Source organism: Panthera tigris, chromosome C2 (assembly GCF_018350195.1).
Source record: "Panthera tigris isolate Pti1 chromosome C2, P.tigris_Pti1_mat1.1, whole genome shotgun sequence".
NCBI classification, from domain to species: domain Eukaryota; kingdom Metazoa; phylum Chordata; class Mammalia; order Carnivora; family Felidae; genus Panthera; species Panthera tigris.
This window is the reverse complement of record NC_056668.1, coordinates 2,096,253-2,112,675: the sequence shown is the minus strand read 5'-3', so window position 1 is coordinate 2,112,675 and position 16,423 is coordinate 2,096,253. Positions and strand designations below refer to the sequence as shown.

The 16,423-nt window shown below is 60.3% G+C and overlaps 1 protein-coding gene and 1 long non-coding RNA gene across 9 annotated transcripts in view; one reads left to right on the top strand and one right to left on the bottom strand.

Annotated features, from left to right (window-relative positions):
* Positions 1 to 168: 168 nt before the first annotated feature.
* Positions 169 to 1,658, bottom strand: LOC122242012. The gene is made up of 3 exons (XR_006222141.1): positions 1,577 to 1,658; positions 876 to 1,076; positions 169 to 540 (listed from the first exon to the last, which is right to left on the bottom strand). It is a non-coding gene; the product is annotated as an uncharacterized LOC122242012 (long non-coding RNA).
* The window catches only part of TRPM2 (transient receptor potential cation channel subfamily M member 2), a 56,949-nt gene continuing 41,604 nt past the window's right edge, over positions 1,079 to 16,423 (top strand). For 2 of the 8 annotated variants that reach the window (XM_042998836.1, XM_042998837.1), the window contains exons 1-3: positions 2,479 to 2,673; positions 6,180 to 6,452; positions 7,182 to 7,270. In XM_042998836.1, the coding sequence (XP_042854770.1) occupies positions 6,288 to 6,452; positions 7,182 to 7,270 (254 nt within the window). In that variant the 5' untranslated portion in view covers positions 2,479 to 2,673; positions 6,180 to 6,287. Of the gene's footprint in view, positions 1,379 to 1,868; positions 1,949 to 1,982; positions 2,135 to 2,478; positions 2,674 to 6,179; positions 6,453 to 7,181; positions 7,271 to 16,423 lie in introns of those variants that run through there. The other 6 variants (XM_042998833.1, XM_042998830.1, XM_042998831.1 and 3 more) reach the window with 6 other exon arrangements.

The window sequence follows — 16,423 nt, the reverse complement described above, 5'->3', positions numbered from 1 at the left end:
TTTCTAACTCATCTGGGAACTGTTTCTCTGTTCTGTTCCCAGATAATGATAAAACGATGCGATCGGCTTTAAAAACTCTGTACCCCGGCTATTCGAGGCCACACTCTTATCCAGAGTGTTGGTCCCGATCGGTCGGCCACACTCTTATCAAGAGTGTTGGTCCTGATCGGTCAGCCTTGCCTCTCATTGTAATAAACTTTGTTATAACTGTCACCGGTGCCCGTAGCATTCTGTTTCAGGAGTCACGTGGATGCAACAGGGGTCCTTCCCAGCTCTGACCCCATATCTGTTGCTTGGAAACGCGCTGCCTGTTATGGCTGTCGGGAAGGCACGTGGTGCAGGGCATTGGCCCCTGCGCTGATTTGCTCCCTCGTCACCATCACATCTCAACCGTCCTTTCTGAGAGGTCATTCCCAGAATGCAGATGATCTGTCAGCCTCAGGCATGAAGGCATGAAGGGACGATGGTGTCCCCAGCATGAAGCCCACTTCTCTTGGTGCTCTGTCCCCGGACCAGGGCTCGGCAAGCCACAGCCACTGCCTGTTTTTGTAAATAAAGTTTTATTGGCACACGGCCACACCCATCCATATACTTGTGGCTGATGGCTGCTTCCTGGCTGCAGGGAGCGGAGCTGAGTAGTTGGAGCCTCTGGGCCTGCGGATCCTGAAGCATTACCAGTGGCCCTTAGAGAAGCCACTGCAGTCCCGCCCTAGACTCTGGCCGTGTTGTCACCCCACCCCCTGGACCCACCCCAGCAGCCAGCTTCTCTGCTCCCGTGGATTATTCACAGCCGGCCACAGCATGCCCATGCCACGTGGCCAGACTGCTTTCTTTTTCACTGACTGAGTTTTCTTTTCGCTGCCAGAACTTTTTACCTTGGCCATGTTGTCCACGCTGTGAAAACGTCCTCCGCGTTTCCTTTAGCTGGATGTGAGCCAAGTCGCAATCAAAGTCAGGATTGCTGCTTTCCTGCTTTATGGCCTCTTTATTTTTATGGGATGGATGTTTCATAATTGCTCTTGCAACGGCGTCCTGGCGGACAGAACGTGGCCTTCTTGTGAAATGTGTGGTTTTTTCTAGAAGGGAAGGAGCCACAGGGGGGACATGAGCGCTGATGTTTGGTCAGCAGCCTGTTTCACATACTGCTTCCCCTTCACCGACGTTCCCACATTGGCCCTGGGATACTCGGAAGCCAAAGTCAGACCGCCCGTGCCTGCCCCCCAGAGCTCTGCGGTGATTGCTGTCTCTTGAAATATTAACTGGTCCTCCGCCATGTGCTTTCAGCCAGTGGAATGGCTCTCAGGCCAGAAGGCCCCCCAGGGAAGGAGCGCTAGCCCAGAGTCTGGGCACGGCTGCTGAAAACCAGCTGCAGACGCCGGTGGGTCTCTGCTTGCTTTGCCTGTTAACTAAGGTCTAAGAGCCCTCCCGGGGGCGGTGGCAAGCCAGCTCCTGGGCGGGTGCCTGCCGAAGGCCTGGGCTGCCGGACTCTGACAACGCAGCAGTGACAGGGGGGCGCCTCCTGCAGGTGAGAGCCTCCAATCAGCCGCCACACCCCCCGCTGCTGTCCACCCTTTACCTCCAGGGTGCCGACTGCTTCGGAGGAGGGCTCCACCACCTTTGTGCCCATCAAAGTGCCTTGAGAAATCCATCAAGCACTGCCCTACGTAAGGGGTTCTGATGGGCCACAGGGGTCCTGTGGGCCCATGGCGCTGTGGCTCACCCCTCTGTGGAGAGGCAGGGGCAGATAAAGGCCAGGGGCCTTCCAGTGGAGGGTGTCATGGGCAGGAATCTGAACACTAGGTCAGCACGCCCAGGGGAGGAAAAGAGGGCGTGGTCAGGCGGCCAGGAGTCAGCTGGCAGAGGTGCAGGGCCCGGGAGTGGCATTGTGCCACTGTGGGGGGCATTGTGCACTGGCGTCTGGGAAGGAGAGGGCAGTGGTCTTTGTGAGGTGAGGGCACTGTGGGGGGTGGTCTGGACCTTTAGGAAAGCTGTGGTCAGCTTTTTTGTGTGAGGGGGTGGAGTCAGAATCCTTATCCTTCCAGCCAGGAGGACTGAGAAGGGGCAGTCCAACCAGGGTGGAGTTTGGACATCTGTGGGACCCCATGGCCAGCACCTGCCACATGGGTGCTGTGAGGTTAGATCTTCCCTGCCCCCTCGGGCCCTGCCTTACTGGGAATGGTCTCCTGGCTTTGGGTACTTCCAGGAAGACGGGGGTGAGGGTGGCTGCAGGCATCTCGGCGAAGGAGCATCCTGAGGTCTGTAGGGGAGGTGGGTCCCAGGCTCCAGGCCCACTTCGGTCTCCTGCCCCGCCCACCAGCCGACCCCCGCCCCCACTCCCCTCCCTGCCCGACGGGGTTCCGTCGGGCCTTTCAAGGAGAAGCCGGCTGCTCCTCCCTCAGGAGGCAGGTACTGGCTCAAGAGCCCGGTCCGGGGCGGGGCGGGGCGGGGCGGGGGTCCCCTCTGGTGGGGCGTCTCCGTGCGTCCTTGGCGCTGGCGGGCGCGGGAGTCGCGGGCTGAGCGCCCCGGGCTGGTGACGCAGAGCGCGCTGCGGGCGACGCGGACCGCGCGCGCGGGACGCACGCTCGGCGAGACATGCGGGCGGCCCCGCGGGGCCAGCTGGCGCTCCTGCGCAGCGGCGCGGGTGACGCGGGGACACGGGCCGGCTCCGAGCAGGTACGCCCGCCCGCCGCCGGGGATGGACAACACCGGGGTGCGGAGAGACGTGACAGGACCCGCGCTGGGGCCGGGGCGCGGGCCGCCGGCGCAGGTTGGGGGAGGGGCGGGGGCGCGGGGTGGGAGGAGGGTGCCCTCCCGGGTCCAGGGCCGCGGGCCGGGCTGCTGGTACAAGCAGAGGGCGGGCTGGGGTGCGTGCGCTGCCGGGTGCGGGGGCCTGGGCGCAGGCCGGGGTGCCGGTGCGGGCGCGGGGCACACGCTGGGGCGCCGCAGGGGCGCAGGTTCGAGTGTAAGCTCCGGGGTGGAGATGCGGGCCTGGGCTCAGGCGGGAGTGCGGGGTGCGGGGACCCAGGCTGCAGGCAGGGTGCGGGCACAGGCGTTGCGACGGGGCCAGGGTGAAGTCTTTCCGGGGGCGCCTTGCCCCGACCTGGGGAGATGAGGAACTTGCCACATCTAGGACTTAGGCTCTGACCACAGCTTTCCCACCCCCACCCACCGCAAGACCACGGGGCCCATTGCCGCCGCCGGCAGGCACTTCCTTTGATGGGTGTACTGCTATTTACAGTCTGGAAAGTGTTTTCCCTGCAGGGATTTCAGAGGATGCCTGACCTGGGGATGGGCAGGGAGCAGGCAAACGGTTTAGAAAGAGAAGTGGGAAGGGGGGGTGGGGGGGGGGACGTCTGGCCAGCGTGCCCTGAATAGCCTCACATAGGGAGTCTGTCCTTCAGCCTTCTGGGCTGGGCTGGTGGGATATGGGGCGGAGACCCTGTCTTTGTGAGTTCCCAGGGTCCGGGCCTAGGTGGCTGCTGCAAAGGACAGTCCTCAGGACTTTTGTTCTGTTTGGACTTGGTGTCTATTCCCAATGTCGCCAGGGCACAGCCTTCCAGCATGCCACCCCCGGACCGCAGGAGCCTGGATGGGGGGGCCCACCTGGGCGCAGGCGCTGCTGTGTGGCCCCCTCCCCATGCACCTGTGCTCGCTGCCCGTGGCTCCTCCCACTCCTCTCTCCTCCTCAGCCCTGCGTTTGGACATCCACCCCACTGTGGCCCTGCCTCTCGCAGGCCCGCTCACTCCATGGCAACAGCTTCGCGTGTCTGTCGGGGGTCCTGTGCCGAAGGGCATCTATAGATGTGCATTTGTTTGTTTGTTTTTCAGAGACACTTATCTAGATACACTTATATCATATATCTATTATCGTTAGTGTTTCTACCATTATGTTCCACTTTTTGAGTCTGTGTCCTTGGTTTTTTTCCCACTTTTTATTTATATATTTTTTTAAACGTTTGCTTGGTTTTGAGAGAGAGACAGAGAGGGACAGAGACAGAGACAGAGTGTGAGCCGGGGAGGGGCAGAGAGAGAGGGAGACACAGAATCCAAAGCAGGCTCCGGGCTCCGAGCTGTCAGCACAGAACCCAATGCGGGGTTCAAACTCACGAACCATGGGATCATGACCTGAGCCAAAGTCGGGCGCTTAACCGACTGAGCCACCCAGGCGCCCCTTTTTCCTACTTTTTAAATAAAAATTTCCAAACATACACAAAGTTGAAAGAATTTTGCAGTGAACCCTTAGATGTGCATTTTGTGTGACTGTATGTGCAGGCCCGTGTGCCGTCATGTTCTATTTATGTATCTATGTGCCTGTCTTCTTGGAAGTCATTTACTTACAAAGTGCTCTTTTTTTTTTTTTAAGTTTATTTATGTATTTTCAGAGAGAGCGTGAGTGAGCGCTTGGGAGGAGGGGCAGAGAGAGAGAACCCCAAGCAGGCTCCGCACTGTCAGTGCAGAGCCCGACGACAGGGTTTGAACTCACAAACCGTGAGATCATGACCTGAGCTGAAGTTGGACGCTTAACCCACTGAGCCACCCAGGTGCCCCCACTTTCATCGTTCTTACCACACGTGTTTGCCATTGCATATGGAGCGTTAGAGTTACAAACCGGGGTGACCACAACTGCCTTCTGGTGATATGTGAAGAAAACGATGGAGGGTTGGATTTGGGGGGAGCCCCAGAGAAGGTGGATGGGGGATTTTGTAAGGTCATGGTCAGCCCTGGGTTTCCAGACTCTTCCAGGGCCCAGACTTGGATGGGGGAGGGAGGAGGAGGGGAGGGCAGGGGAGGAGAGAGAAGGTCAGTCAGCATCCCCATCCCCCCCCCCAGGGGGGAGCCAGCAGGGAGCCGTTTTGCATGGCTCCTGGCCCTGCTTGAGGGGCCAGGTGACAGCGATGGCCTTAGGGCTGCTCAGGTGTGAGGCTTGCCAGACTCAGGCAGCTTGTGAACAGAAGTTTATTCTCACAGCCCTGGAGGCTGGAGGGCTGAGGTCAGGGTGGCAGCACGGGGGAGGGAGGGCCCCCTTCTGGGTTGCAGACTTCTGTCCTCACGGTGGGGAAGGGGGGAGGACACTCCCTGGGGCTTCCATCAGAGCACAGACCCCCGGTCGTCAGGGCCTCTTCACCTCCCAGAGGCCCCGCCTCCGACTACCATCACCGCTGGGGAGCGGTTTCCACATGCGAACTTCAGGGGGGCACATTCGGACCATAGCGGTCCACTCCTGGCCCCCCAGATTCATGTCCTTCTCGCATGAGAACTACATTCACTCCATCCCAACAGCCGAGTGTTAACGCATTCCAGCAGCTACTCTGAAGTCTGATCTAAATCTCATCCGAGTCAGGGGTGGGGGAGACCCCAGCTGCATTTATCCTGAGGCGGATTCCTCTCCGGCTGTGGGCCTGTCCGGCAAGCAGTGGTGGGGCACCGGACGGGCACTCCCACTCCGAAGGGGAGCAACCGGAGGGGTGATGGGGTCCAAGCAAACCTAAACCTTAAGGCCCCTGGCCTGGTGGTCCTGCCCGATGGCTTTTCTGGGCACAGCCCACCCTGCAGCTCTCCCCGGCTGGAGACGCATGCCAGTGGCTCTGCTGGTTTGGGGCCACCCCACCCCACAGCTCCACTGGGTATTGTCCTGGCAGCGGCCCTCTCCCAGGGTCAGGTGCCCAAGGCTCTGGGTGGCCTCATCTGTTAAAATCTGGGTGGAGGCGGCTGAGCCCCCAGACTTGCACGCTTTTCAGAACAGCAGTGATGGCATCGTGCAGGTGCCACTAACCTGGCCACAGGGGGCCAGCTGGAGCGGCGCCTGGGGCTGCGGGGAATTGGGAGAGCCGGGCCCAAGATGAGCGGGGTGCAGGGCAGCTGTGGCTCCCCGTTTGCAATCGTTCCGCCCCCCAGGCCCTCGCACTCTGGGCCTGTGCTGGGAGGACGGCCCCATGGACGGGGATGGAGTGCCTTCTCCGGCCCTTCACAGTGACCTGAGGTCGCTGTGGCTACAAATGGGCCTCTGGGGCCCTGGGGATGTGCATGTGCTTCCAGACGACCCGGGGCCCCTGCTGGCGGACAGAGCTGGGGCAGCTGGGGAAAGGCGCCGACCAACGAGTGGACAGGCCCCACGCGAGGAAGCACGTGCCCCGTGCTGTCAGGACACCTGCCTCATTCCCCTCTCTGATCTATTCCAGCAGCCCTCCATGGTGTGTTTCCAGAACCTTTGGCCTCACGAGCTGGAGTAAAGGCTGTCCTGAGGGAGGGAGGAGACCGTGGCAGCTGGAGTGGAGGCAGCCCTCACGATGGAGGCCCCCACCCTGAGGAAAGCCGGCTCCAAGCAGGAGGAGGCCTTTGGGGTGCAGCCCCGCAGGGTCGCTGACCTGGGCACGGTCCCCAGTCTCCGGCGCAGCAACAGCAGCCTGCACAAGGTCAGGAGGTCCCAGAACCTCTTTGGCAACAGTGAGAAGGTAGGCTTCCGGTGGCCAGCAGGGCCCCCCTCCGCCGGGCCCCCCAGAGCCCTTGTGGGACACGGCGACCACCCAGGGATGGGTGTGTTTCTTGCTTGGGCAGAGGCTCGGCTGAGCCGGGGAAAGGGGACCTGGAGAAAATGGTCAGTGGCCAGGTCCGCCTCCTCCATGCATCGCACGCCCCTTCCTGTTCTTGGTCTGGTTGGGAGGGCGTTAGGCAAGCACGGCAACCCCGTCCCGGGGAAACTCGCTGGAAGCCGTCACCCCTGACCTCACTGTGCGATGACTTCATGTCTCCGATGTCACTGGAGGGCCCTGAGCACCACCGACGTCCTGGGCTAGATTCCCCAAGGCCCGAGACAAGACTGTGTTGAGGGCATGTTTGACTCCCTCGGCCCCTGGTCAGGTGGCGGGAGGGCGTTAGCCTGCCGTCTCGTCTGGACAGAGACAGGTGTCCACACCCCTACCTGCCGCACTGCTTTATTCCCGAGGAAGGCAGCATTGACAGAGAAACGGGAAAGTGCTGTGCTACTTAAGTAGGGCAAAGGAGGAAGAGGTCCCACAGGGCTGTTCCTCCCACACCTGAGAGCGGGGGCCAGGCACCCCCGCCCTGCTCACGCCTTCTGGAAAAGTCCCGTGTAGCTCGACAGGGAGTGGCGGAGGGTTTGCTGTCCCGAACAGTGTTGCTATGACTGCCCGGGGATCTCAAAGCGCCCTTTTTATCCTCAGCAAGAAAATCTCAGTTCGTGGATCCCCGACAATATCAAGAAGAAGGAGTGCATGTACTTTGTGGAGAGCTCCAAGCTGTCTGATGCTGGGTAAGGGGCCTGTTAGTGTGGCCACCCCTCCCCCTGTTCCCACGGGCCGGGGCCTCGGCGGGCTCCGTTGGTGTGTGTGTGTGTGTCTGTGTGTGTGTGGTGTCTGTGTGTGTGTCCATGCGTGTGTGGCCTTGGCAGGCACAGCCCGTGTCTGCATGGCTTCAGCGAGCCCAGTCCTGTCTTCGTGGCCTCGCGGGCCCAGTCCCGTGTGTGTGTGTGTGTGTGTGTGTGTGTGTGTGTGTGTCTGTCTGTATCTGTGTGGCCTTGGGGGGCCCAGTCCTGTGTGTGTGTGTGTGTGTGTGTGTGTGTGTGGCCTCAGTGGGCCCAGTCTGTGTCCGCGTGGCCTCGGGGGGCCCAGTCCCATGTCTGTGTGGCCTCGGGGGCACAGTCCCTTGTCTGTGTGTCTGTGTGGCCTCAGTGGGCCCAGTCCGTGTCCGCGTGGCCTCAGGGGGCCCAGTCCCATGTCCGTGTGGCCCCGGGGGGCACAGTCCCTTGTCTGTGTGTCTGTGTGGCCTCAGTGGGCCCAGTCCCGTGTCTGTGTGGCCTCGGGGGGCACAGTCCCTTATCTGTGTGTCTGTGTGGCCTCAGTGGGCCCAGTCCGTGTCCGCATGGCCTCGGGGGGCCCAGTCCCGTGTCTGTGTGGCCTCGGGGGGCACAGTCCCTTGTCTGTGTGTCTGTGTGGCCTCAGTGGGCCCAGTCCGTGTCCACGTGGCCTCGGGGGGCCCAGTCCCGTGTCTATGTGGCCTCGGGGGGCACAGTCCCTTGTCTGTGTGTCTGCGTGGCCTCAGTGGGCCCAGTCCGTGTCCGCGTGGCCTCAGTGGGCCCAGTCCCGTGTCTGTGTGGCCTCGGGGGGCACAGTCCCTTGTCTGTGTGTCTGTGTGGCCTCAGTGGGCCCAGTCCGTGTCCACGTGGCCTCGGGGGGCCCAGTCCCGTGTCTGTGTGGCCTCAGGGGGCACAGTCCCTTGTCTGTGTGTCTGCGTGGCCTCAGTGGGCCCAGTCCGTGTCCGCGTGGCCTCAGTGGGCCCAGTCCCGTGTCTGTGTGGCCTCGGGGGGCACAGTCCCTTGTCTGTGTGTCTGTGTGGCCTCAGTGGGCCCAGTCCGTGCCTGCGTGGCCTTGGGGGGCCCAGTCCCGTGTCCGTGTGGCCTCAGGGGGCACAGTCCCTTGTCTGTGTGTCTGTGTGGCTTCAGTGGGCCCAGTCCCGTGTCTGCGTGGCCTCGGGGGGCACAGTCCCTTGTCTGTGTGTCTGTGTGGCCTCAGTGGGCCCAGTCCACGTGGCCTCGGACGCTTGCGGCAGCCCCACGTGCCCGTCCAGCTGGCTGTGGGCGAGCAGCTTTGCCTCACGCGTCCTGCAGGTGGGGTGCGGAGAGCTTAGGTGACTCATCCAGGGTCATAAGGGGACCGCTCCGCAGGGGCACTTGGACTTGAACGTGCTCATTTGGGTGCCACGTTGCATGCCTCTAGAATGTTCATTTCCCTCTGGAGTAGAGGGTGTCACAGTGCCGTGGGGGCTCTACGGGGACTCAGGGAGAACGCCCAGCCTGGGCCCCTCGCTGAGGTCGGTGCCAAATGCAGACCGGGCTGCCTCACCCTCAGGAACCGGGCCCCCCCCCCCGCCCCGCCATTGCCTCTCCTACCTGTGGGGCCTATGGCTCTGGTGTGGCTGCCAAGACCACCTCCGCGGGCAGCGGTGGCCTCTACGCCTCCACACGGCTGGACGTTTCCCTCCTGGGCCGCTGGCTCCCCAGCAGGGCCGCCCGGGAGCTTGGGGGCGCTGCGGGCAGCTTTGGAGGAACCTCCTGGGAGGTGTGGCCCGTCCTCGGCGTTCCTTGAGGAGTATGATTTGTGTCAGCGCCTCCCCCCCAGCCGCGCCCGAGTCGTGTGTTGCCACCGACCGGCTCTTTCTCCTCCGCCTTCCTTGTCGCCTACTGAGCTCTTGTGGCGGATGCCGGCTCTGCTGTGCGGCCCTCCCTGACCACACGGGGAAGTAACCTCTCTCCCCACCACGCTCCATCTACCTGTCTTTTTACCAGTCCCTCGCGCCCCGAGATCGTGTGGCTTCGTGGCGGCAGAATCCCTCTTCCGCATCCCACGGTGGACGAATAGCATCCAGCCCCCGCGTGTCGAATGACCTGGGGGGAGGAGCCCGCGTGGGGAAGGGAGAGAGATTAGGCCGCGGCTCGGGCAGGAGGGATCACCACCGACGAGGCCGTTCCCGGGGCCCTGCGATCTGCCCGGCGTCGTCACTGAGGGGCTGGGGTTCACGCCTCCGGCGTGGCTCCGCGTCAGGGCCGCGTCCTCATTTCTCCGTCCTGGGAGCAGACCCTTGAGCCAGAGAGGGTTGCCAGCATGTTCCAGCTGGCAGCTTGGCAGGGAGTGCCAACGCACTAGGCGCGTCATCGGAGCTTCCCAGCCACGCCGCTCGCTCTGACGACGTACAGAGAGCGTTTTGCGTCGAGGTTTCCAGTCTTTGTTAGTTTACAGGAAGCTTATGAAAATAGCCTCCGAGGGAATGAGTGCCACCCGGACGCCCCGTGCAGGACTCGCTGGCTTCAAAGTCGTTCCGAAGGCTTACGCGGCAGTCTGGTCTCCGGCTCACGGGGCCCGGAGCCGCCACCCACCCGACCCGGGGCCCCTTCTTTCCTCTGAGCTAAGACCCAGTGGAGGATGCTGACAAGGGTCAGCGAGGGCCGGGGACTCAGCTGGGATTTGAGGCTGAAACGGGGCTTCCTACTCCTTCAGTGCCTCTTTCCTGCTTTGAAGAAATACTGCTCAGGATGCCTTTGGTTCTGGAAATTTCCAGGAGCACGTTTACTAGCATCAGGTTTGACGCAAGGGGCTGCTACAGGGGGCTGTCGCTCAGATGTTACATCGAGGGTTGGGAAGCACGGGACCCAGTGATGGCCGGAAAGGTGGGGGCACCCAGAGACATTTTCTTGTAGGGTACCGTGTGAAAGATGGGGGCACCCAGAGATATTTTTTTACCGTGCGATTGGTTAACAGCAACTAGAATGAAGTACCGGTTTCCTGATTAGCTGTGTCTTACGACCTAAAGCAGTTTCTTAAATTATGTTTCAGAGCCTGATGGAAGCCGGGGATGGGGTTTATAGCTGGAGAGGTGAAGCAGGTGCCCGGAGGTCCCGGGGAGGGCTCCAGGCCCAGGGACGGCAGGAAGCACAGGGAGGGCGGGGGGCTTGGCGAGGTGCATCCGAGTGGACGCTTCTGGTCATCTGCTGCCTGGGAACTCACCAGGCGTGTTGGACGTCCTGGGGGCGGCCGGTTCCTGGGTCTTTGTTTGGAAGCACCAGTGGCCCGCAGATTGTTTTCTGGTGCTCCCTCCTGGAAGAACAGGGCATTCTCCTTGTCTCCTGTTTTCCTTCACAAAGATTTGGGACCCCACGTGGCAAGAGCGGGGTGTGCGGAGAGGCCGGGATCCTGGTGGCGGGGGCCGTCCCGGCTGCCTGGCGTGGAGATGGGCAGTGTGCCCACAGCCCTGATGCTCATGGGCCCCCTTGTGCTCCCCACGTGGAACCAGAAGGAAAGCAAAGGAAGGTGCTCCCCGGGGGCAGGCAGACCCCAGAGAGATGGGGTTCTGATTCGAGTCAGAGACGGCGGTGTAGACTTGTTTCTGGGGGTCCTTGGGGTCACCGTACGTGTTCTAGGACAGCGGTCACAGCGCAGGGACACCCAGCAGGCTCAGCAGGGAAAGCACACGGGCGGGTCCGAGACCCCGTGTGCAGGCTTGCGACCTCTGTCCCCCGTCTCCCTCCCCAGGGGCATGCCAGCAGGGAAGAATGCAGCTGTGTGCCGGGCTTCTGTCCTGCGAAGCCGTTAGGGTCTCAGCGCCCGGGGTTAGTCCCGGGCTGGTGACGTCGGCACCTCTGCCTAGCACCCCCCACATTCCAGACGCCCAGGGAAAGCGGGTGTTGAGCACACATCGTGTCCTCTGCACAGTCTGGGATGAGTGGGTTGGGGAATGCAGACCGTTCTGAAAGCCCAGCCTAGTGAGCAGCCCCTCCAGAGACAGTGGTCCCAGGCCTGCGGGGACTGTGTCCTGCACAGGGTGTTCCCCATCTCACCAATCCAAGGGGTCCCTCCAGCGGATGGAGAGGGCGTGCTCCCTTGTGAGAGCAGAGTGCGGTCCAGGAGGAGACGGCGGGAAGGTCCTCCCCGTCACGAACGGAGCCTTGGAACAGATTTATGTATATACCTTACATATTTCCATCAAAGGCGTTGGGGTCTCCCCCACCGCCTTCCAGACCTGAACCCCCCCACCTCCCTACATCCCCATAATCTAATTAGTCCCACGTCCTGAGGGTCCTGCTCAGCTCTGCCCAGATTTGACTCGTTTCCCTTCCCCCCACCGCCACCCCAGACCTTCCCCGTACTGTCACAGACATATTGGCTCTTTCTCGTCCCTGGAACCCTCATCCATAAAACACAGGGACCGAAGCGGATGCTTCAGAAGCTGTCTTCAGGACGAGGCGTGCATGCTTAGTAAGACCGAGGCGCCTCTCCAGACTGCACGGAGCAGCCCAGATGGAGAGCTTGGGCGGCCACGTAGATTTAAGATCTAATCTCAGCAGAGGGGGTGGCTCAGAGACGAGGTAAGGAGGTGACCCGTCTTAGGCCATTAGAGACTGAACAGAAAGCCTGGGGGCAGCGCTGGGCCAAGATACAAGAGCTGGGTCCTCGTCCTGGTGACTCCCCCCTCCCTGCCTCTGACCATAAATCGAGGTGGTCACACAACACATAACGTGTACCCTGCCATCCCTGCAGGTCTGAAAGCGCCTGAGTCTCCCTGAGGGGTCGATGGAGGTCAGAGGGTGCACTCCGAGCTCTCCACGGGTGGGGCTTGTGCTCAGAGCACTGGGGGGCCCCTGCGGTCACCACACGCAGAAGGAGGGACAGCCCTCGGGGAGGAGCCCAGCAGCACCTGGGTGCAGGGCAGGCCATGGGTGTCTTAACCCATCCTGGGTGCTCTGCATGCTTAGTTGTTTGGCACTAATTTTATACGTTATTTCTAGAACCTCTTTAGACCCTCAAGGCATTCTGTAGGCTGGGGGTCAGGGGATGTACTGTTTTCCCCTTGTAGCGGTGGAGAAATGGAGAGCCCGAGCGTCTGAGCGGGGCAGCCCCGCGTCCTTCCCTGTGCCACCTGGCCCCTGCATCCTTCCTTGTGCCACCTGGCCGCCAGTGTCCTCCCCCGAGCCACCTGCCCCCCAGCATCCTTCCCTGTGCCACCTGCCCCCCAGCGTCCTTCCCATGTGCCACCTGCCCCCCTGCGGCCTTCCCTGCGCCACCTGCCCCCCAGCGTCCTTCCCCTGTGCTGCCCCCCAGCGTCCTTCCCATGTGCCACCTGCCCCCCTGCGGCCTTCCCTGCGCCACCTGCCCCCCAGCGTCCTTCCCCTGTGCTACCTGTCCCCCAGCATCCTCCCCGAGCCACCTGGCCCCCAGCATCCTTCCCTGTGCCACCTGCCTCCCAGCATCCTCCCCCGAGCCACCTGGCCCCCAGCATCCTTCCCTGTGCCACCTGCCTCCCAGCGTCCTCCCCCGAGCCACCTGCCCCCCAGAGTCCTCCCTCAAGCCACCTGGCCCCCCATGTCCTTCCCCCAAGCCACCTGGCCCCCAGCATCCTTCCCTGTGCCACCTGCCTCCCAGCATCCTCCCCTGAGCCACCTGCCCCCCAGCATCCTCCCTCAAGCCACCTGGCCCCCCATGTCCTTCCCCTGTGCCACCTGGCCCCCCATCCTTCCCTGTGCCACCTGCCCCCCAGCATCCTCCCTCAAGCCACCTGGCCCCCCATGTCCTTCCCCCGAGCCACCTGCCCCCCAGCATCCTCCCTCAAGCCACCTGGCCCCCATGTCCTTCCCCTGTGCCACCTGGCCCCCCATCCTTCCCTGTGCCACCTGCCCCCCAGCGTCCTTGCCCGAGCCACCTGCCCCCCAGCGTCCTTCCCTGTGCCACCTGGCCCCAGGCTCACCTGGCCTCAGACTGCTTGCTTGTCTCATCTGTCTCTCGTCCTTCAGGTCACTTGATACTAACGAGATGTCAGAACCTAAAAATTCACAATTTCCAATGTAAGGAGGTGTAGAGAACACACTTATCTCCTCTCTCTCCCGAAGCCCCAGTGAATAGCAGTAAAGGAGTGAAAAGGTCTCAGGCCCCAAACCTGAAGGACACGAGAGGGGAGGTCACAGTTGGAAGGAGGTGCTGAGGTGCTGCTGCGGGAAAAGCAGAACTCAGAGTGGGGAGTCCCGGGCGCGGGTTCTCCCGTAGTGTCGTCCAGGTGCCCGGCGGGCTGGCCCGCGTCTGTCGCGTGCTGCTTTGAGCCTGCACCACGCGGGGGCTCCTTACCCTTTTTACTCCGTAACCATCATAGATTTTAGGAAGTTGCAAAGATGCCGTCGCAGCTCCCTGGGTTCCGAGCCTGGTCCAGCCCCTGCGTCCTCTGCCCCCACCGCCCTGAGCCCCCGGCAGCCACGAGTCTGTTCTTCATGCCCGCAACCTTGCCACTTCGAGCACGTCACGTAAGGAATCCGACCGAAGTGACCGTGTCACTTTCCACCCAGCGCGATCCCTTCGCCATCCATCCGGGTCGTTGTGCGTATCGGCAGTCCTCCCCCCTTTGCTGCCAAGTGGTCGGTCACTCTCAGCTTGCCTCCGTCATTGGAAGCGAGATTTTTGTAGACAATAAACAATCGGGTCTTACTCTTTTCATCCACTCTGCAAAACCTGTGTCTTTTCAAACTGGTGTATTTACGGCGCTACATTTAAGGTGAGTTTTGATGTTAGGACTTACGTCCGCCATTGCATCTTTCCGTTTTAAGGTTTTTCTTTTCCTGCCTTTCCAGGTGACTTGAACATTTTTCCAGAGTTCCGTTTACCCGTTCTGTCATTCTTCCTTCCTTCTGCTGTTCAACCTTTCCACCGTCCATCACTTCGCTTCTGCTTAGAGAACGACCTTTATCCACCCTCGTAGGGTAGTTCTGTGGGCGACAGATTCCCTCCGTTTTCTTTCATCCGAGAACGTCTGACTGAGCCATGCATCTGCTGAGTGTACAATTCTGGGTTGGTGCTTTTTGAAAGCTGTTGTGCCCCTTCCTCCTTGTACTTCCTGAAAAAAAAATTTTTTTTAAGTTTATTAGTTTATTTTGCGAGAGAGAGAGAGCGCGTGAAGCATGAGGGGAGGGGCAGAGAGAGCGAGAGAGAGAGAGAGAGAGAGAGAATCCCCAGCAGGCTCCACGCTGTTAGCACAGAGCCCGACACAGGGCTCGAACCCACGAACTGTGAGATCATGACCTGACCTGAAACCAAGAGTCGGACCCTCAGCCGACTGAGTCCCCCCAGGCGCCCCGCTCCTGGTACTTCTTTCTGATTTCTGATGAGAAGTTGTTTGTTACGTGAGTTTCTTTGCCCCAGTAGGCAAAGTGTCATTTCTGTCTTGTGGCTTCCAAGATTTTTTCTTTGTCTTCAGTTGATGCAAGTTTGACTTTAGTATCCTGGCACACATCTCTTTGGGTCTCCCTTGTGTGGTGTTCCCTAGATTCTTGAATGTAGAATTTATGACTTCTTTCCAAATGTGGGAAATTTGGCCACTTTTAATTTTTCTTTGCTATTATAGGTAGTGTTTTGTTTTGATTTCACTTTCCTTAATTGTTTTTGATGTTTATTCATTTTCAAAAGACAGAGAGCGTGAGCAGGGTGGGGGCAGAGAGAGAGGGAGACACAGAATCCAAAGCTGGCTCCAGGCTCTGAACTGACAGCACAGAGCCTGATGCGGGGCTCGAACTCACAAACTGTGAGATCGTGACCTGTGCTGAAGTCAGACGCTTAACCAACGGAACCACCCAGGCGCCCCAATTTCACTTTCTGTTTGTTACTTCTGTATAGACATAAAATTGATTTATTTCTATTGACCTTGTATCCTACAAACTTGTTAGAGCTATTGTCAGTCTTACACCTTTTTGTAGATTCCCTGGGGTTTTCTACACACACAATTCCATCACCTGTGAATAAAGATAGTCTTACTTCTTTTCTTCTATATGTGCCTTTTCTTTCCTTTCCTTCCTTCTTTTCTTTTCCCTTCCCTTCCCTTCCCTTCCCTTCCCTTCCCTTCCCTTCCCTTCCCTTCCCTTCCCTCTTCCTTCCCTTCCCTTCCCTCTTCCTTCCCTTCCCTTCCCTCTTCCTTCCCTTCCCTTCCCTCTTCCTTCCCTCTTCCTTCCCTTCCCTCTTCCTTCCCTTCCTTTCCCTTCCCTTCCCTTCCCTTCCCTCTTCCTTCCCTTCCCTCTTCCTTCCCTTCCCTCTTCCTTCCTTTCCCTCTTCCTTCCCTTCCCTCTTCCTTCCTTTCCCTTCCCTTCCCTTCCCTTCCCTTCCCTCTTCCTTCCCTTCCCTTCCCTTCCCTTCCCTCTTCCTTCCCTTCCCTTCCCTTCCCTCTTCCTTCCCTTCCCTTCCCTTCCCTTCCCTTCCCTTCCCTTCCCTTCCCTTCCTTCCCTTCCCTTCCCTTCCCTTCCCTCTTCCTTCCCTTCCCTCTTCCTTCCCTTCCCTCTTCCTTCCTTTCCCTTCCCTTCCCTTCCCTTCCCTTCCCTCTTCCTTCCCTTCCCTTCCCTTCCCTTCCCTTCCCTCTTCCTTCCCTTCCCTTCCCTTCCCTCTTCCTTCCCTTCCCTTCCCTTCCCTTCCCTTCCCTTCCCTTCCCTTCCCTTCCCTTCCCTTCCCTCTTCCTTCCCTCTTCCTTCCCTTCCCTCTTCCTTCCCTTCCCTTCCCTTCCCTTCCCTCTTCCTTCCCTTCCCTCTTCCTTCCCTTCCCTCTTCCTTCCTTTCCCTTCCCTTCCCTTCCCTTCCCTTCCCTTCCCTTCCCTTCCCTTCCCTTCCCTTCCCTCTTCCTTCCCTTCCCTTCCCTTCCCTTCCCTTCCCTTCCCTTCCCTTCCCTTCCCTTCCCTTCCCTTCCCTTCCCTTCCCTTCCCTTCCCTCTTCCTTCCCTTCCCTTCCCTTCCCTTCCCTTCCCTTCCCTCTTCCTTCCCTTCCCTCTTCCTTCCCTTCCCTCTTCCTTCCTTTCCCTTCCCTTCCCTTCCCTTCCCTTCCCTTCCCTCTTCCTTCCCTTCCCTTCCCTTCCCTCTTCCTTCCCTTCCCTTCCCTTCCCTTCCCTTCCCTTCCCTT